We start from the raw sequence: 24,400 nt of genomic DNA, 5'->3' as shown, positions 1-24,400 counted from the left end.
TACATTTACCTGCATTTATTCATTGATGGACATAGCCGTGTTTCTCCCCTCCCTGTTTCAAAAATCATATTTATTGAGCTAGCGTTTACATACAATAAAATGCATTAATTTTAGTTCAGTGAGTTTTGTCAGACGTATGTATCCTTGAATATGTTTCCATTGCCCCAGAGACTTCTCTCCTGCTTCTTTATAGGCCATACCCCCCACCCCATCTTGCCCCAAACAAATACTGATTTGAAATCTATCACCATACATTATTTTTACCTGTTACAGAGCTTCATAGCATGTATACTCCTGCGTCTGGCTTCTTTTGCTCAGCATAATCTTGAGGTTCTTCACATTTCTTCCCTTTTATTGCTGACTGGTATTCCCCGTGCCACCCCAAGTTTTAAAAGGACATTTCTTCGTAACTGACTTTCTGATCAAAAAGCTGAAGCCTCAGGGCAATTTAGTATTAAAAGTTCTTTTAGCTTCTTATGTCTGCAGCTCTGGCTAAACCGTTTAGGAAATGGTTTTGGTAATGTTCATTTTCCACACAGCCTGATGCCATTTCCCCCACCCCCAAACACACACACATTCTACCTTCCTTTTCATTTTTCCTCCATGTAGTATGTAAAAATGAGGAGTGAGCTGATTATACTGTATATATCCTAGTGTGAAATGCCATAATGGTCTTTTATTTCAATCAGAAGGGAGTTTGCCAAGCTTTGCTGACACCCTGTAAGTCTATCTCCCACTGTCTGCATCAAGAGCCTAGTTGGGTGTTGTATGACATAAAATTTATTTTTAACAGTTTCCATAGTAACCATTACACACATAGGGAAAAGCTGAGAAGTATAGAACCAAGGTGATATAAGTAGAATATCAGAAATTAGATTCTGAGAGATTTTAACTAAGATTTAACATAGAATGGATTTAATAGCTAGAGTTCTTAACCCAGGCACCAAGAACTCCTAGAGGATCTAGGAATGGCCTTGAGAACTGTGTTGAAAAAATCAAATAAAACCACAAATGCTGATAAAAACCAGCATTCCCCTACCTCATCCTACCACAGTACTAATTCCAACACTTTGGAGGTATGGACTTTTACTCTTTTAGTTTTTTTTTTCCAGATATTTGTATTTCTGTATTTCTAAGTAATATGCTTATACTACTTTTCTGGATTTTTCTATTTTAGACATTGTATATGAGCTTCCAGTTATGGCTCCTCCTTCACTCTTTCCCCCACCCCACCTCATCTTCTTCCCTCATCCTCTCTGTATAGTTGTGTCCTAGTTTTTGGTTAAATAGCTGGTGCGTATTTTATTATAACGACGTAAATATTTACATCTAAACCATCCAGCATACTACTTTTTTTTTTTAAACCCCACATTTGTTTGTTTATTTATTTTTGGCTGTGTTGGGTCTTCGTTTCTGTGTGAGGGCTTTCTCTAGTTGTGGCAAGCGGGGGCCACTCTTCATCACAGTGCGCGGGCCTCTCACTATCGCGGCCTCTTTTGTTGCGGAGCACAGGCTCCAGACGTGCAGGCTCAGTAGTTGTGGCTCATGGGCCTAGTTGCTCCGCGGCATGTGGGATCCTCCCAGATCAGGGCTCGAACCTGTGTCCCCTGCATTAGCAGGCAGATTCTCAACCACTGCGTCACCAGGGAAGCCCAGCAGCATACTATTTTTGCTTGTGCAATTTTGTTCTCGTTTTCCTTGTAGTTAATGATTGTAAAATCCCATTGCCTTTGTTCTGCATTGGTTTCCCCCTTTCCTGGATCCTCTGTTTCTCCTCTTGTTTTTCTCTTATATTGATGGAGTACATTCTTCGGTAGCTTGCTGAGATAATGGTGCATATGAGGTTTATTTTTTAAGAGCTTGCATGCCTGAAAATGTCTTTATTTTTTCCTCACGCTTGATTGATAGTTTTTCTGGGAAATAATTCTCTCTTAGGATTTTGAAGATACATTATTCCTTTGTCTTGTAGCTTTCAGTGTTGCTGTTGAGACGCATTCTGATTCACAGTCCTTTGTATGGCATTTTTTCCTCCTTTGAAAGCTTTTAAGATTGTCTCTATATCCTTATGTTCTTACGAGTCAGGATAATGTGCCCTGGGTCTTTTTTCACTTCATTGTCTCAAACACTCTGTGTGCTTTTTCAATCTGAAAGTTCGTGTCTTTTACTCTGGAACATTTTCTTCCATTTTATTATTATTTTTTCTCCACTTTGTCTCACTTTTCCTCCCCTGCAATTCTTATTTGGACCTCTCGGATCAACCACCCCATTTTCTTTTATCTCCTATTTTCCTTTCTTTGTTTTTTGTGTCTTACTCTTTGGAGATTTCAAGAGTCTCTTCTAACCTTTGTGTTGGATTTTTTTTCCTATCATATTTTTAATTTCCAAGAGCTGTTTTTCATTCTCTGAATTTTTTATAGCATCCTATTCTTGTTTCATTGATGTAATATCTTTTCCCCCAAGGGATATTAATTATAGCTTTTTAAAATTTCTTTTTCCTGCCTAGTTTCTGTTCCCCTACTCCCCTCAGCACTTTTTTCTTTGTTTTCATGCCTGTCTTTCCATATTACAGGCTTTACTTGACTGTGTGGTGATCCTTGGCTAACTGTTTGGATGGAGGAGGGAGGTATACTACAAAGCTGAGATGGAGCTCACAGCATGTCGTGGGGCTTGTCTAGTGATGATTGGGTAGGGACCCAGCAGTTTCCTTGGTTGTTTTTCCCAGGGGAAAGCCATAAGTTTCCTGTGTTGGGGATCAAAGTCAAGCTGAGTGTTATTGGAGCCAACCCAGGAAGGAGGCTGTGGGTCCAGGGAGGGCTGAGGACCTTACTTGTCGGTGGGTCCACTTTGACTTCATCCTCCTGTTTTCTGTCAAGTGCCTCACACCCTCCTCTCAGCTGTCTGGCATTTCCTGGTCCAGATTCTTTCTAGTTCAGTTTCTTCAGATTGTAAACCTCCTATTTGGCCGGTGCCGTGGCAGAGGGAATTACATGTCTGTGTGCTTTGATGAGGATGTTGGATGAGGGCTCAAAATACTTAGTTTCAACCCTGTACTCTTGCCTTCAGTATTCTGGGTGCCTCCTTTTCAGTGTTAGCAAACCCCACTTGATGCCAGCCATCTTCTTACCAGCTTCCAAGGGTTTCTAGCCATCCTTGCTGTTCCCTCCTCTCTGTTCTCTCTTTTCTTGGTATTTTATGCTAAAAAATAAATAGAATTATTTTGCTATCTCTTTGGGATTGATGGAAGGAGTAGAGGTGATTAGAACCTTCAACAGATTGTCAAAGGGGTCTATAATTCCCCAAAAAGCTAACAGTCATTCTTCTGTGCTAATCAAGACAGATTACAAAACCTGTTTATTCAGGGTTCTTTTTACATTGGACAGTTTGATAAAAAGTATGATTTAGATATTGTGCTAAAGTTGTAGGATTGGATTAGATGCTGTCTCAATATACCTTCTAATTTTAGCGTTCAATTCATATTTTCCATGTTTGCTGGAAAAATGTCAAAATTTAGTTTTACAGTCACCAAAAAGTAGCATCATGAGTCTGTGTACCACCACACCAAATGTTGTAAAAGAAGACAGATTTTTAATTGTTAAAAACATGGTAGACTTTCTAGGGTGATGGAAATGTCCTATATATTGACGAAGGTTTGGATTATTGCAGGTGTGTATGCATTTGCTAAAACTCATAAAGTGATACACTTTCATGCATAAATTTTACCTCAAACAGAAAACAAAACCAAAACTGTAAACAAACATGAAATTCTAATTTAAATAAAAATACATGTAAAGGAATGTCAAAAGTATATGAAAGTAGTTCTATGAATTGTGAAAGGTCATGATTCTTTTTATTTTTTCATGCTATAAAAATCAAATTTTTGGGCTTCCCTGGTGGCGCAGTGGTTGAGAGTCTGCCTGCAGGGGACACGGGTTCGTGCCCAGGTCCGGGAAGATCCCACATGCCGCGGAGCGGCTGGGCCCGTGCGCCATGGCCACTGAGCCTGCGCGTCCGGAGCCTGTGCTCTGCAACGGGAGAGGCCACAACAGTGAGAGGCCTGCATACTGCAAAAAAAAAAAAAAAAAAAAATCAAATTTTTAATTAGGGTAGAACATGAAAATACATTTATCATGTACATGGCGACTACCCTTCCCTGCTCCTCTTCTCCTCCTCCTGTGTTATCAAGCTGTGCCTAGGCTGGTCAGCAAACTGTGCAGATCTATGAGAATGCCTGCAACTGTCGTATTTAATACCTAAAATCAGACTACATGGAAACAATTCTTGGTATGTTTTAATTCCCTTTATTTCACGACTGTCTCTGGAAGCGTCTACTCTTTTCTGGAAACTGGGCTTACCTTCATTTTAGTCAGTTGAGACGAACGTCCATGTCCTTTGTTATCAACTTCAGCTAAAGTTCTAGACCTAGAAGGATGAACCAAGTGACCTATCATCTGAATAGGAAATATGCCAGGAAGAATGGGGAAGGAATAATAGCACGGACTCTCAAATCAGTCATTCCCTTCTAGATATATTAACTTTGGTGTGGAACTTCATATTTTCAGAGTATATGCTCTATATCCTGAGTAATTTTCTCATTTCTCAGGAGAGAAAATACAGAGAAGTGGAGACCTGAGCAAGTGAATCTGTGTCATAACCAGGATTAGAATTTCACAAGCAGATTAACCACAGCAGAATGAGTGGCAGTGATAACTAGGAACTGTTACTTATAGCAGTACTGGTGAAGAATACTAACCAAATTGTGGGTTTAGGCTGGAAAGACTTTGGACTGACCCAAGATTGAAACTGTTCTATTGTAGGTAAAAGAGAACCTGCTTTCGTGCAAGATGCTGTTGCACTGCAAACGAGATGAGCTTCGGAAATTGTGGATTGAAGGAATTGAACACAAGCATGTCCTGAACCTGCTGGATGAAATCGAGAATATCAAGCAAGTGCCTCAAAAGCTGGAACAGTGCATGGCCAGCAAGCACTATCTCAGTGCCACCGACATGCTGGTAAGAGCACAGCCTGCGCTCCTGGGCATTTCTGCTAAGATAGAGTGCTTCCTTCTGTTCTCTGAATTCTGTCCTTCATGAAGCACATGACAAACTGCCCTCTTGGGATCCACGAGCCCTTGCAGGTGAAGCCTGCCGGTTCTCTTCCTAATGTCAGTGTTTGCAATAGTAGGCGATTCTCTTCCTAATGTCAGTGTTTGCGTTGTCTGCCTTTGGAACAGCGGCAAGAAGTATAATGGTAAGAAACCAGTACTTAAGTCGTGTTGGAATGGTCATGAGAGGTGTTTGTTTTAGTTTCAGAGGAAGATAGTTAATGAATCCCATTTTGAAGAATGAAATCTGCATGAGAGAGAAGTTTAGGAGATTTATAAACTATGTTCCAAAAATTCTGTGAAGGACTATTTATATTAGGGCTTTGTTTTTTTCCTTTAAGTTGATAAGAAAGAAAATAATTTTGGGGGGAATAATTCTGGAATAACTTTGTCCAGCAGGAGTATTCCACAGCCTAGCCTTTAGCCTGTATCTTCATCCATTCTGCTACTTTGTAAAAAAAAAAAAAAAAAATTATTTATTTAATTAATTTATTTTTGGCTGTGTTGGGTCTTCGTTGCTGTGAGCAGGCTTTCTCTAGATATTCTCTGTTGCGGTGTGTGGGCTTCTCATTGCGGTGGTTTCTTTTGTTGCGGAGCATGGGCTCTAGGCATGCAGGCTTCAATAGTTGTAGCACGTGAGCTCAGTAGTTGTGGCTCGCGGGCTCTAGAGCGCAGGCTTAGTAGTTGTGGTGCACGGGCTTAGTTGCTCTGTGGCATGTGGGATCTTCCTGGACCAGGATTTGAACCCGTGTCCCCTGCGTTGGCAGGTGGATTCTTAACCCCTGTGCCATCAGGGAAGCCCATTTTGCTACTTTTTGAATTAGGAATGAAAATTCAGAGAAGGTTGCAGCTTGTGGTACATGTGGCTGAGCGTCAAGACAATGAATAAAAAAATAGGGCTTCCCTGGTGGTGCAGTGGTTGCGAGTCCGCCTGCCGATGCAGGAGATGCGGGTTCGTGCCCCGGTCCGGGAAGATCCCACATGCTGCAGAGCAGCTGGGCCCGTGAGCCATGGCTGCGGAGCCTGCGCGTCCGGGGCCTGTGCTCCGCAACGGGAGAGGCCACAACAGTGAGAGGCCCGCGTACCGCAAAAAAAAAAAAAAAAAAGAATACACATCTTGCTCCCTAAAAGCACTAACTTTCCTAGGCCCTGTGGCTATTAGCAAGGGCTGCTCATTCTACCTCCTCTTTCCACACAAACTTCCCTACTTCCTTCTCAAAGTTGTCTGGCGACTACGGAAACACTCAGGAGTAGATGGACTGTATTTGGATTTTCTTTTCACAGTAGGTGAAAGTCCCTTATCTTTGTTTCAACAAATTAGATTGGCTGTAGCACTGGGGGGGGGGAAAAAAAACACCGAGAGGAATTAGTGGGAGAAAAACAGGTTAAATCCTCTAAGTGGTTCTAATTCATTCAGACTTTCAAGAGGAATTTTGCTCTAAGTCCGTCATAAGAAGCTTTAAAGGAAATTTGGTAACCAGGAAATGAGATGTGCCGTGATATTCTCTCATATATTAAAACCAGGTAGTGTGATAGTGAATAGTCAGTTTCCACAGTGGAGGGAGATTAATAATGGTCTTTTCTTTGGAGTGGTAAAATAATTGGGTATTTTCAGTATCTTTATAATGTTATCTTCCTTAATGATGACTATACGGTGTCCAACAAAAAAATTAGGCACCTCTTTAGCTTTGCTGTTGGTTTATGTGTTAGGAAGGCATATATGTGCTAAATATTCAAGATTCAGCAATCAGAACAGATAAGCTTATATATATTTGTGTAGCATTTACACATCTATTTGAATCATGATTTTTTGTAGTGGGCCTGCTTTTAAGTAAGTGCCACATATTAAAAATAGGTTGTTAGGGCTTCCCTGGTGGCGCAGTGGTTGAGAGTCTGCCAGGGGACGCGGGTTCGTGCCCTGGTCCGGGAAGATGCCACATGCTGCAGAGCAGCTGGGCCCGTGAGCCATGGCTGCTGAGCATGCGCGTCCGGAGCCTGTGCTCCGCAATGGGATAGGCCACAGCTGTGAGAGGCCCGCATACTGCAAAAAAAAAAAAGGTTGTTAGAACTTATTTTGGTGTTAATTATGCTCATTTTAGGATTTCAGATTTTAGGATTAGCCTTTATTCCTTAAGGGCAAATTTATTTAAGAGCTAATTAATAATGAACACTGTCTTTTCTTTGTTTGTTTTGACTTAAGGACCTCATTAAATACTTCTTTAAATTCTTGGCTGTAAGTTATAGAAATTCAGCTCTAGCTAGCTTAGGTAAAAGAATTGCTGTACTCATGTAACCAGTCTGCTAAAAGAACAGGAGTATATGTGCAATGCCATCTGTATGTTTTTGCATGTTTTTTCATTGTTTTACTATAGACTTTCTTCCACATGTGGGCGGGGTTTGGGTGTGTGGGGAAAAGAAGGGTTGTGAGCTGTATTTTACATTTTTCCAGCTTTGCAGAGGAAAATAATCTTCTAATTCAAAAATGGGGGTCAGATCTAGTTTAGGCAGCTTGGGTACTGTGATTGTCAGTTCCAACTAAAACTATTTTGTTGGGGGAAGGGTGGTCCTGGGGAGTTGTGTGGGAAGGAAGGGTAGTCACCTCTAGAAAAGAGTAAGTGTGAGAGAGATATTTCCCAGAAGTTCCTCTTTTTCTGTTGTAGTTCTTTATGTACTCTGGATACTTATCCTTTGTCTTTTAGATGGATTGTGAATATCTTTTCCCAGTTGGTAGATATCTCTTTGTTTAGGGTGTCTTTTATTAAAAAGTTTTAAAATTTAATTCAATAATGTTTTTCATTCTTTATTTCCTTTTTTATGTGACTTATTTTGAGAAATTTTTTTATCCTACTGTCATAAAGAGAATCTTTTATATCATTGTCTTTAATCTATTTAAAATGTATTATCACATATGGTGTGAACTAGGGATCTAATTTTACCTTCTATATAGCCACTTGGCTCAGACCATTTATTGAATTCATTTCCTACCGATTTATAATTCCACCTTGGTCACATACCAAGTTTTCACATGTGCATGGGTCTGTTTCTGAGCTCTTTATGTTGTTCAGTTGGTCTTGTCTGTATCTGCACCAAAACCATGTTGTTTTAATTACTATAATTTTATAATATATCTTGATAGCAGGTGAAGACATTCCCTCACTTTGCTATTCAGAACTGTCTGTGCTATTCTTGGCCCTTTTCTCTTCCATATGAATTTTGGTATCAACTTGTCAAGTTCCATGCAAAGCGTGATGGTATTTTGATTAAATTTAGGAGAATTTCATCTTTGTAATATCAGGTCTTTCAGAAAAGGGTATCTCTCATTTATTGACGTCTTAATTTATGTGCTTTATAATAATGCTTAGTAATGTATTCCTTAGAGACAGTACATGTATTTTGTTAGTTTTACTTCTGGCTCTCAGCTCCTGGTTGCTTTTTAAAATAGTGGCTCTTTATTAATTATAATTTCTAGTTATTTGTTGCTGATGTATAGGGATGTGATAGATTTATTGTTTATGAATCGTAAATTTCCTTGAACCTAATCCTTATCCTGCTTGCTTGGAAAATGATGATTTATTCTTTAAGACTTGGCTCAAATTTCATCAAGTTTCTGAATGTCCCTGGTAATTAGATGCTTCTCTTTTTTTAAAAAAGAATTATTATATATTTTTATTGTGGCAAGAATACTTGACATGAGTAGATGCTTTTCTTTGTCTCCATAAGTTGTGTGTATTTCACTGAAATATAATTGCTTTTGTTCGTGTGGTAGGTCATTGAGGGCAGGGACTACATCTTACCTATTTTTGTCTACCCTGTACTTAGCATAATGTACTTCACATGGTCAGAGTTCACAGATGATTAGCCGAACGGGTAACTCTGTGGAAGACTTTGATATACCACTAAACAGAGAAAAGGAAAATTCCTCTCTAGGAGCTCTGGTCTAATTTTTTTCTCCTCTGGTTTGGGGTTTTTGTTAGGTTTTGTTTTTGTTTTTTTAATGGCAAGGTTCTCTAGTTTCTAACCGTTCCTTTCTGCAATATTTAAATGGACAACAAAAACAATAATTATAATAATAGCTAATATGTGTTGAGCCCTCACTGTGTGCTGGTACCATTTTAAGTATGTTACCTTTGTTAACACTTTGAATTCTCACAACAACCCTATGAGAGATAGGTTTCTGATGTCCTTCCCATTTTCCAGAGGAGGTAGTTGGTTTGGATGACCAGGGGGTTTAGCATATTCTAATATACAGTGAAGATTTCACGGAGGTAGGATTTAAGATGTGCTCAAAAGGTTGGAAATTTTCTTCAATTTGGTCTTTTGTATATGAGTAAATAGTAAGGTCTATAATTGCTCTTTGATTGGACTTCATATGAGAAAATAATCACATTTCCTTTCCCCATGGTTATGTGCTATTAGAAGTAAAATCTACTTAAGGCATCTCAAGGGTCCAAATGGAAATCTTTGCTAAAAGACATCAGAGGAGGACTTATCTGGTGGCGCAGTGGTTAAGAATCCGCCTGCCAATACAGGGGACACAGGTTCGATCCCTTGTCCAGGAAGATCCCACGTGCTGCGGAGTAACTAAGCCCATGTGCCACAACTACTGAGCCTGTGCTGTGGAGTCCGTGAGCCACAACTGTTGAAGCCCATGTGCCTGGAGCCTGTGCTCCGCAACAGGGGAAGCCACTGCATGAGAAGCCCACACACCTCAACGAAGGGTAGCCCCTACTCGCCCGCAAGTAGAGAAAGCCCATGCCCAGCAACAAAGACCCAAGGCAGCCAAAAATAAATAAATAAAGATAAATAAAAAAAAAAAAGAAAAAGTAATTTCCTTTAAAAGACATCAGAGGAAAGTGAAGACAGAACAATCTAGTCTTTCAAACCCCTCTGATTTGCTTAGATCTTTTTATCAAGAGATTTTGTCTTTCCTTTTTTTTTCTTGCCGTACGCGGGCCTCTCACTGCTGTGGCCTCTCCCGCTGCGGAGCACAGGCTCCGGACGTGCAGGCTCAGCGGCCATGGCCCACTGGCCCAGCCGCTCCGTGGTACGTGGGATCCTCCCGGACCGGGGCACAAACCCATGTCCCCTGCATCGGCAGGCGGACTCTCAACCACTGCGCCACCAGGGAAGCCCTGTCTTTCCATTTTTAAGGCAGGTGCAGGTGCCCAGTAATTTAATCCCTACTCAGGTTAATAAATTCAGAGTAAATAAATCAGTGGTGACCCATGGCTCTTGTCAGCTCCTGCAATTCCTATTTCACCATCAGCCTGGGCTGACAGCTATAGACTTGGCTTCTAGATGGGATAGTTATGTCTTTTGATAACTTGAGTATTGCATAAAATAAATTGTCATGACAGGGGATGTCTGCAAATAGGCATGGCCTTTTGTTTCCTCCTTCAAGGTAAACAGCTGCTGTTAGCCTATGAAAAGCTAAAAGTGATCCAACAAGAAGCCTGTATCCGTCATATTGAAATCAGAGGCTTGATTAATACTGTAGCCTGTAGCTTTGTGATATGTACGGTTTAAATTAGACCTCTGCAGTCATTGTGCTGGGTTGATGCAAGCGCATTAATGACATAATTTCTGGTTGCTGCATCACATTTCTGCAGTTTGTCCTTTGTATTCCACTCACATTAATTGAAGTAATTTTGCCAGTGAAGCGTGTTTCAAACCTCTGCATTTAAATTGAAATTTTAATTCCCTTATTGTCTTGAAAAGACTGCTGAAGATGCCTTGTTACAGGTTTCATTATCACTCAAAACACTCCAGCTGCTGGTTCTAATGTACAATGACTGATTAATTCTGGGAAGAATTATTAATGTAAGAACAGCTTCTTCCCAGTGGCATGAGCTAACCAGGAAGGTATTTCATGATAGTTGATATTTTTATGAACTATTTTTTTAAGGAGAATTTTGTGTGGAAGTCTGCATCAAACTGAAATTGCACAGATGAGCTTTGAAAACCACTTACACAAGTTCTGATTTATCAACCCATAGAAGTCAATTCATAATTGCATTCAATCAGTGGAAACCAAGCCAGTGTGAGTAGTTTTGAAGCACTTTAGCTGACAGTCACAAGGCTTGTGACTAAAATAAATTTTTCATTTCTAAGGCTTCCTGAGATTGTAGAGATTTTGAATGTCTCTTGATCATTTTGTCTTTAAAAAAAATTTATATGCCTTTTTTAAAAGAATCCATAGCTGTATAGTCAGATAAGGATTATTATGATAATTATAATAACAACATATATATGTTGGCTGCCTTCTTCCCAGAGGATCCCAGAGTGCTTTGCTGAAAGAATGGTATGGTGGAATTATTTCACTTACCCTATGAAGATGTGGCCACCTCTGGGGTGAGGAGAGTGAAACAGCTATTTAATTGCATAGTTTTTTAAGATCCTATAATAAAAATAGGTATATGTGTAATACTTTTAGTTCACAAGAGGCTTTGCAATTGTTGTACAACGTTCAAGGCTGCGAATGTCAGCGTGGGTCTTAGTGTGGGTCAGGTGGACCTGTGCTTGAATCCCAGCTTTGATCTTTACTAGCTGGATGACTTGGGGCTCCTTATTTAATTTGACTTTGCTGAAAGTTGGAGTTGAGGATAATTGTATGCCCCCAGAGTTGTTGAAGGGATTAAATGAAATATTGAGCTATGTATGTAAAGTACGCACAGTATACATAGTAAGACCTTAGAAATGTTATTTATAATTGATTATGTTTATTGATACTGTAAGAAAGGATGTAGTGATTGCTATCATGTTATACCGTCAAAAACCCGTCTGAGGTGGACTTGTTTTGAGCTGATAAGAGTTGAAGTAGGGCTGGCTAAGTTAGGCATTTTTGATTCCTTTTCTTCTTGCCCTGAATGAAAGACCACTCCACATTTTATATGGTCAAAGAATTCCTGCAGGCAGAGATAGGATTTTTCTCGGAAAACAAGTCTAGTCTGCTCTAACACAGGCACAGATGGATGATCAAGACCCCAGAGCTCTAGGCCATATTTTCGGGATTTGGCATGAACAAATTTCAGTTTCTGTGTCATCACCTCTTCAGCTTACATCAAGTATATGTTCGATGGGTACCCACTGACTGTCCAATTATGAGTGATGTAATTTGTTGGTAAACTATCCAAGACCAGTTTGTTGCAAAATCTAGTCTTAGGTGACTCTTGGGTATTGTAATCAGATATAAGCCAGTTCACTATAAGAGAGTGCTTATCAACAAATGTTGATTTTAGTATCAGAGTAGTTGATGTTCAGTCATTCTTTCTGTCATTGCTTAGATGGCAGGACCAGTGGACCAATGAGGTTGCTCCTGTTGGTGCCAGTAAAACTGTGTCATCAGCAAATAAACTAATGCCTCTTTTCTCAAATTATGGGCAGGCAAGGGGTGACCATGCATCCACTGATTCATGTATAAGAAAAAAGGGGCCAAAGTGCATATTCCTTTCATCTGGCTTGAAAGATTCTGAGATCTCACAGGGCTGATTTTTCCTACCCTGACTCTGGGAATGGTATTGAGGTGAAAGCACTGGGAATATCAGAGCCGAAACTCTAGTGAGCCTATTGGACCGAACTTGACAGTGGTTCAGTGACTGCAAAATGTTTCAGTATTCCATATAGATTTCCCTACATGATAAAAAAAAAATGTATCCGTGATCAATAATGAAACAGCCACCGTTAAAGCCCATCTGTTCCTAGTGTAGAGTACTGATCTGAAAGACTGATGCCAGTATTCTATACGAATAATTTGTCAGCAAAGAATTTGGCACATATTTTGATAGACGGACAAATGAATGTGACGATGCCATTGTTGATTACTTGTGTTGTTTCTATGTGGATCTGTGAAGGTGGCCTTAAACTTGAAGGAGCTTACGTGCTAGGAGGAAGGGACAGATGATGAAGAAATAAACAGCATCTCATATCATGATCAGTGCAACAGGAGTTCCAGGAATACGGGGGCTGGGAGTGGGGTAGTCTGGTGTGCTATTTTATTTTGTTTAATTTATTTATTTATTTTTTGCGGTACGCGGGCCTCTCACTGCTGTGGCCTCTCCCGTTGCGGAGCACAGGCTCCGGACGCGCAGGCTCAGCGGCCATGGCTCACGGGCCCAGCGGCTCCGCGGCATGTGGGATCTTCCTGGACCGGGGCACGAACCCGTGTCCCCTGCATCGGCAGGCGGGCTCTCAACCACTGCGCCACCAGGGAAGCCCATGGTGTGCTATTTTCTGGTCAGCCGTAGCTGCTTTCAGCTGCATTTGGGAACCCTGAATTCCCTCAAACACCTACATCTGATTTTCTTGGCAAAAAGATGAAGGAAAAGCTGAAGATAAAGTTAGTAAATGAGTAACCTTGGTTTTTGGATCCCAAATTAAGTAAGTAGCTTCAGTGTGGCAGCGTTATGTTTCTCCTAGAGAGTAAAAGTACAGGGCTTTGTAGTAACTATTTTTCTTGCCGCTCATTGCCCTTTTAATTTATGTTTGTTTTTGAAGGCTGGGGTTTTTAAAAGCCACACTGTTTGATAGGCACTGGCTTATTGTAATAGCTTTCCTTCTTTAGTTTTAGTTTGCTCTTTCTGTCTGCTCTTCATTTGCCTCTTATTTTAAAGCAAATAGAAATTGTTTTATTTCACTAAACCTCATAAGGTTCAGCAGTTTTCAGCTGGCTCACTTGGCTGTAGGGCAGTGGTTCCCAAACTCTGCACATTAGGGAATCCTTCAAGCATCCTAAAGCCCAGGTTGCAGCCTAGACGGATGACGTTGAAATCTCTGGGGGTGGGACGCTAGCTTCAGTAATTGTTGGCATTCTCCAAGGGATTCCAATGTTCAAACAGATTTGGAACCAGTGATGTGTAGGGTATAGCCTATGCTATGCAATAGACCAAAACTAATTGTCCTTGACTTCATTTAACACTTACATTTGAAACCAAATATTTGTGTAAGACAGACATCACATGGCAATATTGACCTTTATGTAGTAATGTTGTAGGTTGACTGAAGTTACTTTGTTGCTGTCCTCTAGTGCAGTTTTTGGATAGAGCTGATGAGTATTTGGCTCTTAGTCTGATTTTATAGCCTGATTATTTGGTCAATATGAGTTTTGTTGAATGGCTAAGTTAGATGCTCTCCAGGTTTGAGCTGACTTGGAACTCTTGAGAGCTGTCATCTTGGTGCTCTGATTTCTGTATCTTTACTGTGTGTTCTTATCTGACTTGCTGCTGGGATTGAATGGATTGAAATTGGGGCAATAAATTTATTTATTGACAAGCGGTGTCTAGGTACAGCATGGTATAGTAAAAACAAAATGGGTTGAAAAGCCAGACGTTCTTAATTCTAGCCCTGACCCAACAACCCACTAGTTCTGTGAGGTTAGACAGATGCATCACTTTCTCTGTTTTCCAGTATCCTCTTCTGTAGAGTGGATATACAGATAGTTACTCCGTGTACATTATAGAATGGTTGTGAGAATAAAAATGAAACTTCATACAGGTAAAGTGCTTTGGGAAACAGAAGGCAGTATAGAAATTTACAGTGGTGTAGGTAGCATGATAGTCATCACTGTCACACGGGGCCAGGTGAAAAGAAAGTGGTAGTCTGGGGCTTCTGATGTTGAGCAGCATTTCTCTCCTGGCTCTACCATCAATAATGCTTACATGTTGGAATCAGGTTAACCATAGGCACACATGCTTGCATTTACACACTTCAAGTCTGTAGGAGGAATGATCTCAGTCAAGAATAACACACAAGTCCTTTGCTGACATCGCCCTTCTTATGTCTGGTTTCAGCCTCACGTATGGATTTGCTCGAACAGGATTTTGACTGGTCAGTCTGTGGCCAGGTGGGGACCCTAATGTATGTGTAAGAATGGCAGCAGATGGCAGCGCCTGTTGTTGCTGGGAGCCCTCTCTCAACCTGGTGGTGGTCTGAGAATGCCCATCAGTAGTTTTTGCTTGGCTTTGACAAGACAGGGGGAGCTTGCTAAGGAAGTCTATTTTCTTTGAGATCCATCCCAATACTAATTACTTGTGGTTGCCTGGCTCTTAAAATGAAAAAAAGCTGTATTCCTCTCACATTCTTTTGTGGGATTTTAATAGTTCATGTTAGTAAAGAGCTGTAGAAGTGCTGAGAAGTGCTGAGCCCGCCCCCCGCCCCAACCACTGCTATAAAACCCTCAGCAAATCCTGCTGGGTTGGGACACATTGAAGGCAGGAGCCCATTGTGGCCCCCTTTGCCTGCCAAAGTCATAAAGCTATTCTTTTCTACTTCACCCCAAACTCTGTCTCTGAGATTCTGAGATTTGATTTGGCACCAGTGTACAGAGAGGCCTAGAGCTTTTGGTAACAATGGGAACTGAGAATTGAAGGCATCATAAAATTAGGAACAAAGAAGGATTTTTTCATGAGCTTCTCCATAAGCAATTACAGTTCTTATAAGGTATTAGGTATAGTCTAATTTCATCAGGAAAGTGATTGTGAACAGAGTTGTTAAGTCCATTTAGAACAAAATAATGCTCTTAAGTTGGCATTATGCATCAGAAACCCTAAATAACTTTGGACTTGGAATTCTACCTCTTGAATATTATGTTAAGGAAAGAATTAAGAATTTTACTTGTGAAGTGTTCAAAAATATGTATACAAGGATAATTATCACAGTAAGGTTTATGGAAGTAAAAAAATTAGCAGTTACCTAAGTATAGTGAGTTGGTTTAAGTCATTTATGGAATATTCATATTATGGACTAGCAAGAAAATACTAAAAATCATGTTTAGTGATGGGCAGATGGTCCCAAAATATTTCCATATGAAAAAAGCATATTGAAAAGTAACAGTATTTTTGTAAAAACTCTGTGTGGAAAATGATTGGAAGGAGTCAGTTTAAAATGTATTTTATCTGATCAGTAAAAATATGGATCTTTTTTTCCTTGTGATTTGTTTTTCAAGTTTTCTTGATTGCACATCTGTTACTTTTCTAATTTGAAAGAAAAAGGTTAAGAAAAACATTTTTGGGCCACACTTTTTAAAAAAAATATGTAAAATTGGCATGGGGCCTCAGTCTTAACAACTTTTAAAGACCCCTGAAAATAGAAAATTCTTACCTTTCACTTCTCGGATACTGTCATTCTGTGAGGCTTGTGCTAATGGGATGGCTATTTTAGAAGACCTGGTTGCCCATACTTTACAAGAGAAAAAAAAAAAGACTTGCTTTAATAAAATATGGGAATTAGATGTGGTAGAATGCCCTGATGTTTAAGCCAAAAATAAGGGAGAACCCTCAAAAAAGCTTAAGAATAGTTTAGTAGACTGGTATGCTTTTAGAACAAGTCAGTGGTTCATGGCAGTCATAGGATGAGATCTTTGATGAAGTTGGAAGGCACATTTGATCTCTTGAGTTTTGTTTTCTAAGATAGATTTGAAGATCCTTTACAGGAGAAATTCACAAGTAAAAGGCCTTTTCTTTGACAGCACTTGATTTTACAGTCACCCCTCCCTTCCTTCACTTATCAATAACTTCATCTCATTTGCTTTATCCTGTAATTCCATTATCTCCCAGGCAGTCTATTGCATTAAGCCTTTAGTACCTACTATCGCCTCATTTACATTGACACGTGCTTGACCTCAGCCCTTGTCCTCTCTTTGTTAATGCACCAACAAGCACTGATACCTCTCTGGAGCATTATCATTTGGCTGTTACCTCAACTACTAACAACCCTCCATTTGAGCTGATGAAGGTTTATTAAATAAGAACATGCAATAAGCCTGGCAGTAATGAAGGGAGAATGGAGGTGGCTAGCATCCTGTTCGTAGTGGTGAGAGCCTGCTGAGTCCGCATAATAGGTATTGGGCTTCCTGAGGGAGAATAAGGGGCACCTGAATGCGGCTGATCAATATTATGTTAGCAAACTGACTTATTCTAAGAATGGGCTTTTTTGATGGCCTGATTTGATCGTTGTTGATGGGCTACAAGCTGAGGAGTTAGGGGAAAAAAAGTGTTCTTGCTCCAGGCGCTCGGCCTTGCCCCATGCAGCTTTCTTGGGAAGTCTGTCTTAAGTACCAAACTGTCAATAGCCCTGAGGCCTTCAGTCAGAGGCCAAGCTGAACCCTAGGGAGCCAAAAACCTCTATCTTCTCCAGTGAAGCTGGGATCAGGGATTCTGTTTTTCCTCTAGACCCCTAGGACTCCCTGAAACCTCCACAGTAGCCTGAGCCCTTTATTCTCCCTTGTAAGTCCCATACTCTTTTCCTCCCTCCACCAACCACTTGTGCGTGCAGAGCAGTCTAAGCCGTCCTCTACTTAGGCCACATGTGGTGGCTCGTGTCATGCTATAAACACAAGTGAGCGGATGACATTTATCCTTAAGAAAGTTTTTAAGTGCTATTACCAAGTTTATATCTAACAGGTAGGAGTTTTGTGCACAAAATCCTTTGGGGTCACATGCTTGTGTTTTATATCCCATATAATATGATACTATATTCTGCAAGTAAAATTGTTGCTAGTTTCTCTATGCAGTTAAATACTTAGGACTCTATACGGGCCACAACATTCTATAAAGTACAGTGATTTCCTAGATGCATCAAAGCTTTCAGACTGGCTCCTTAAACTGTTAGATTGAAACAGCCGATATTTGATCATTTTTGACTCATGAAAACAGTAATTTTCGTATTTCAAACTAATACATGAAATCACGTTTTTTTTTTTGTTTTTTTAAACTTGCATTTGGTTTCTTTTACCAGTTTCTGTCTGATAAAGAATAAAATCTCTGCATTGGGAAATACGGTATAGCTAAACGGGAATGTTTGGTAAGTGAATGATTTGGGATTCTTGTGAGAAACATCCTCCCTGCTTGTTTTGAGATGGGTATGAATCATACTTGATTCAGAGCGAGGCTTCTTGGGCCCATCTGGGACCCCCTGAGCTTGAATGTGGAGAATTCTAGATGGAGTACTGTCTTGAGGACTAGAGCCTGAAGACACCAGAGTTTGCCTTCCCACAGTTCAGGGGCCCATGGCAGCAGGCTGGTGACCTGGGTGCTAAGTAAATCTCAGGTTCCAAGGCATGTTTCTTTTGTTGTTCATAGCCAAAGATTTTTGGTGTTCTTATTTCGTTGAGGGTGTTCAGACTTGTGTCTTTTTATATACTTATGGGAAGGGATGGTATCGATTCTCTAGAATAGCCTAATTTCATATCTTTCTATTATATCTGTAAGTTGGGCCAAGGCAACATTTTCAGGATGGTTATGTTGTCTTACTAGAAAAATGCTCCCTTAAGGGAGGTGTACTGACCTATTGAAAAGTGATAGAACATTTTGGAACCATGTAATTATCAGAGCCCTGAAGGAAATATTTGTTTTGGACTCAACAGTGGCAACACATTTGCTTTTTGTAGGGAACACTGTTGCCAAAATATTAGCCAGCAGATGGTTTAGTTATCAGGTTGGGTTTTTTTGCTTAAATTTGAAAGATTTTTTTGTTTGTTTTTTGGCTTGGACCTTAGTTCTATTTAGAAACAGTTACAGTTGTCATTCACCTTTGTGTATCTCACCTCCCCCAACCAAAAAAATAAAATAAAGATCAGTGGTTTCTTTTCTAGCGTTTTTTCAATGAAGCAGCTGTTGAGAATGGCTGACTTTGATGTTACTTAAAGACATTTCCATTGGTTCGTGTTAAAGCACAAAACTAGATCTTTTTACCTAATCAGCTTGAGTAAGACTGGTAGAAGACACTTAACTATGAAATGATTATTCCTAGTTTAAACTAAAATGAAAATGAGAAATAGACATTTGGGAAAGAAAATTTAAGGGCACTTGTAGTTTCTAATTACAAAGATTTCCTTTGTTGTAGGTTGATCTCTCAACTCAAGGCAAATTTCTTTCTTGAAAGCACCAGACGATTCTTGATTATGTACATTTTAACTGTACCTCTGACCTATTTTATTGAGTTAAGGAAATATTTTTCAGAACTTGTTTCCTAAATGGATAGGTTTTTAATAGTGAAGCATACTGTCCTGTTCGATATCATGTGTTAAAACATTTTGTAGATGTTTGCTTATCTTTGTAATCCTAAAAGAAATATTTGTTTTCAACTCAAACGGATTTCTATTGTCTGTATGAGCAGTTTCTAACTGTGGTGAGTTAGAACATTAACGTTCTGTCAGATAATAGTAGGTGTTCTGTGAAAAAATCCTTGTTGGTAGTATCTATCGCCCCTCCCTCCCCCTCTCCCCACGTGGATTTATGTTTGAAAATATGTGTAAGAAAACTTCCAAATACATCTGGTTGGCTCATTATGTAGTACTCTACCTTTAAGAAATGGTGTGGGGACTCCACTCTTGGAGGGCACACACAAAGTAGTGTGTGCATCGGGACCCAGGGGAAGGAGCAGTGACCCCATAGGAGACTGAACCAGACCTAACTGCTAGTGTTGGAGGGTCTCCTTCAGAGGCAGGGGGTGGCTGTGGCTCACTGTGGGGACAAGGACACTGGCAGCAGAAGTTCTGGGAAGTACACCTCGGTGTGAGCCCTGCCAGAGTCCGCCATTAGCCCCACCAAAGAGCCTGTAGCCTCCAGTGCTGGATTGCCTCAGTCCAAACAACCAACAGGGAGGGAACTCAGCCCTCCCCATCAGCAGACAAGCAGATTAAAGTTTTACTGAGCTTTGCCCACCAGAGCAACACCCAGCTCTACCCACCACCAGTCCCTCCCATCAGGAAGCTTGCATAAGCCTCTTAGATAGCCTCATCCACCAGAGGGCAGACAGCAGAAGGAAGTACTACAGTCCTGCAGCCTGTGGAAGGAAAACCACATTCACAGAAAGACAGACAAAATGAAAAGGCAGAGGGTTATGTACCAGGTGAAGGAACAAGATAAAACCCCAGAAAAACAACTAAATGAAGTGGAGATAGGCAACCTTCCAGAAAAAGAATTCAGCATAATGATAGTAAAGAAGATCTAGGACCTCAGAAAAAGAATGGAGGTAAAGATGGAGAAGATGAAAGAAATGTTTCACAAAGATCTAGAATTAAAGAACAAACAGAGACGAACAATACAATAACTAAAATGAAAATACACTAGAAGGAATCAATAGCAGAATAACTGAGGCAGAAGAACGGGTAAGTGACCTGGAAGACAGAATGGTGGCATTCACTGCCACAGAACAGAATAAAGAATGAAAAGAAATGAAGACGGCCTAAGAGGCCTCTGGGACAACATTGAACACAACAACCTTTGCATTATAGGGGTCCCAGAAGGAGAAGAGAGAGAGAAAGGACCTGAGAAAATATTTGAAGAGATTGTAGTCAAAAACTTCCCTAACATGGGAAAGGAAATAGCCACCCAAGTACAGGAAGCACAGCGAGTCCAATATAGGATAAACCCAAGGAGAAACATGCCAAGACACATAGTAATCAAATTGACAAAAATTATTGAAAGCAACAAGGGAAAAATGACAAATAACATACAAGGGAACTCCCATAAGGTTAACAGCTGATTTCTCAGCAGAAACTCTACAAGCCAGAAGGGAGTGGCACAATATACTTAAAGTGATGAAAGGGAAGAACCTACAACCAAGATTACCCAGCAAGGATCTCATTCAGATTCAATGGAGAAATCAAAAGCTTTAAGGAGGGCTTCCCTGGTGGCCCAGTGGTTGAGAGTCCGCCTGCCGATGCAGGGGACACAGGTTGGTGCCCTGGTCTGGGAGGATCCCACGTGCCGTGGAGCAGCTGGGCCCGTGGGCCATGGCTGCTGAGCCTGCGCGTCCGGAGCCTGTGCTCTGCAACGGGAGAGGCCACAAAAGTGAAAGGCCCACGTACTGCAAAAAAAAAAAAAAAAAAAAAAAGGCTTTAAGGACAAGCAAAAGGTAAGAGAATTCAGCACCACCAAACCAGCTCTACAACAAATGCTAAAGGAAATTCTCTAAGTGGGAAACACAAGAGAAGAAAAGGACCTACAAAAACAAACCCATAACAATTGAGAAAATGGTAATAGGAACATACATATTGATAATTACCTTGAACATGAATGGATTAAATGCTCCAACCAAAAGACACAGGCTTGCTGAATGGGTACAAACAAGACCCATGTATATATGCTGTCTACAAGAGACCCACTTCAGACCTAGGGATATGTACAGACTGAACGTGAGGGGATGGAAAAACATATTCCATGCAAATGGAAATCAAAAGAAAGCTGAAGTAGCAATACTTGTATCAGATAAAATAGAGAATGTTACAAGAGACGAGGAAGGACACTACATAATGAGCAAGGGATCAATCCAAGAAGAAGATATAACAATTATATATGCACCCAACATAGGAGCTCCTTAATACATAAGGCAACTGCTAACAGCTATAAAAGAGAAAATTGACAGCAACACAATACCAGTGGAGGACTTTAACACCTCACTTACACCAATGGACAGATCATCCAGACAGAAGATTAATAAGGACACACAAGCTTTAAATGACACAATAGACCAGATAGATTTAATTGATATTTATAAGACATTCCATCCCAAAACAGCAGATTACACTTTCCTCTCAAGTGTACATGAAACGTTTTCCAGGATAGATCATATCCTGGGTCACAAATTAAGCCTTGGTAAATTTAAGAAAATTGAAATCATATCAAGCATCTTTTCTGACCACAGTGCTATGAGATTAGAAATCAGTTACAGGGAAAACAAAACGTAAAACACACAAACACATGGAGCCTAAATAATACATTACTAAATAACCAAGAGATGACTGAAGAAATCAAAGAGGAAATAAAAAAATAACTAGAGACAAAGGACCATGAAAACACGACGATCCAAAACCTATGGGATGCAGCTAAAGCAGTTATAAGAGGGAAGTTTATAGCAATATAAGCCTACCTCAAGAAACAAGAAAAATCTCAAAAAAACTAACCTTACACCTAAAGGAGCTAGAGAAAGAGCAAACAAAACCCAAAGTTAGTAGAAGGAAAGAAATCCTAAAGGTAAGAGCAGAAATAAATGAAATAGAAACAGAGAAAACAATAGCAAAGATCAATAAAACTAAAAGCTGGTTCTTTGAGAATATAAACAAAATTGATAAACTATTAGCCAGACTCACCAAGAAAAGGAGGGTTAGGACTCAAATCAATAAAATCAGAAATGAAAAAGGAGAAGTTACAACAGACACTGAAGAAATACAAAGCATCCTAAGAGACTACTACAAGCAACTCTATGCCAATAAAATGGACAACCTGGAAGAAATGGACAAATTCTTAGAAAGGTAGAACCTTCCAAGACTGAACCAGGAAGAAATAGAAAATTTGAACAGACCAATCACAAGTAATGAAATTGAAACTGTGATTAAAAATCTTCCAACAAACGAAAGTCCAGGACCAGATGGCTTCACAGGTGAATTCTTTCAAACATTTACAGAAGACCTAACACCCATTCTTCTCAAACTCTTCAAAAATTGCAGAGGAAGGAACACTCCCAAACTCATTCTATGAGGCCACCATCACCCTGATACCAAAACCAGACAAAGATACTACAAAGAAAGAAAGAAAATTACAGACCAATATCACTGATGAATATAGATGTAAAAATTCTCAACAAAATACAGGCAAACAGAATCCAACAACACATTAAAAGGATCATACACCATTATCAAGGGGGATTTATCCCAGCGATGCACAGATTCTTCAACATATGCAAATCAATCAATGTGATACACCATATTAACAAATGGAAGAATAAAAACCATATGATCATCTTGATAGATGCAGAAAAAGCTTTTGACAAAATTCAATACCCATTTATGATAAAAACTCTCCAGAAAGTGGGCATAGAGGGAACCTACTTCAACATAGTAAAGGCCATATATGACAAACCCACAGCAAATATCATTCTTAATGGTGAAAAGCTGAAAGCATTTCTTCCAAGATCAGGAACAAAACAAGGATGTCCACTCTCACCACTCTTATTCAACATAGTTTTGGAAGTCCTGGCCACAGCAGTCAGAAGAAAAAGAAACAAAAGGAAAAGAAATAGGAAAAGAAGAAGTAAAACTGTCACTGTTTGCAGATGACATGATACTATACATAGAGAATCCTGAAGATGCCACCAGAAAAGTATTAAAGGTAATCAATGAATTTGGTAAAGTTGCAGGATACAAAATTAATGCACAGAAATGTCTTGCATTCCTATACACTAACAATGAAAGATAAGAAGAGAAATTAAGGAAAAAATCCCATTCACCATTGCAACAAAAAGAATAAAATATCTAGGAATAAACCTACGTAAGGAGGTAAAAGACCTGTACTCAGAAAACTCTAAGACACTGATGAAAGAAATCAAAGATGACACAAACAGATGGAGAGATGTAGCATGTTCTTGGATTGGAAGAATCAATATTGTGAAATGACTGTACCACTCAAAGCAATCTACAGATTCAGTGCAATCCCTATCAAATTACCAGTGGCATTTTTCACAGAACTAGAACAAAAAATTATAAAATTTCTGTGGAGACACAAATGACCCCGAATAGCCAAAGAAGTCTTGAGGGGGAAAAAAACAGAGCTGGAGGAATCAGACTCCCTGACTTCAGACTATACTGCAAAGCTACAGTAATCAAGACAGTATGGTACTGGCACAGAAACAGAAATATAGATCAATGGAACAGGATAGAAAGCCCAGAGATAAACCCATGCACTTATGGTCAGCTAGTCTATGACAAAGGAGGCAAGGATATACAATGGAGAAAGCACAGTCTCTTCAATAAGTGGTGGTGGGAAAACTTGACAGCTACATGTAAAAGAATGAAATTAGAACACTTCCTAACACCATACAGAAAAGTAAACTCAAAATGGATCAGAGACCTAAATGTAAGACTGGACACTATAAAACTCTTAGAGGAAAACAGGAAGAACACTCTTTGGCATAAGTCACAGCAAGATCTTGTTTGGTCCACCTCCTAGAGTAATGGGAATAAAACCAAAAATAAAGAAATGGGACCTAATGAAACTTAAAAGCTTTTGCAAAACAAAGGAAACTACAAACAAGACGAAAAGCAGACCCTCAAAATGGGAGAAAATATTTGCAAATGAATCAACAGAGAAAGGATTAATCTCCAAAATATATAAACAGCTCATACAGCTCAATATTAAAAAAAATCCCAATCAAAAAATGGGCAGAAGACCTAAATAGATGTTTCTCCAAGGAAGACAGATAGTTGGCCAAGAAGCACATGAAAAGCTGCTCAACATGACTAATTATTAGAGAAATGCAAATCAAAACAACAATGAGGTGTCACCTCACACCAGTTAGAATGGGCAT

General features: G+C 39.8%; 1 protein-coding gene across 2 annotated transcripts in view; it reads left to right on the top strand.

The window, feature by feature from the left end:
- EXOC4 (exocyst complex component 4) overlaps window positions 1–24,400 on the top strand; it is an 823,589-nt gene that overhangs the window by 26,595 nt on the left and 772,594 nt on the right. For both annotated transcript variants that reach the window (XM_022580733.3, XM_089917005.1), the window contains exon 3: window positions 4,815–5,009. In XM_022580733.3, coding sequence (XP_022436441.1) covers window positions 4,815–5,009 — 195 coding nt within the window. The remainder of the gene's footprint in view (window positions 1–4,814; window positions 5,010–24,400) is intronic.

Source organism: Delphinapterus leucas, chromosome 9 (genome assembly GCF_059928025.1).
Source record: "Delphinapterus leucas isolate spDelLeu-1000000601 "Yukka" chromosome 9, BTC_Dleu_Yukka2, whole genome shotgun sequence".
Classification (NCBI taxonomy): Eukaryota; Metazoa; Chordata; class Mammalia; order Artiodactyla; family Monodontidae; genus Delphinapterus; species Delphinapterus leucas.
Note: the sequence above shows the minus strand (reverse complement) of the source record. Positions and strands in the feature narration are given on the sequence as shown.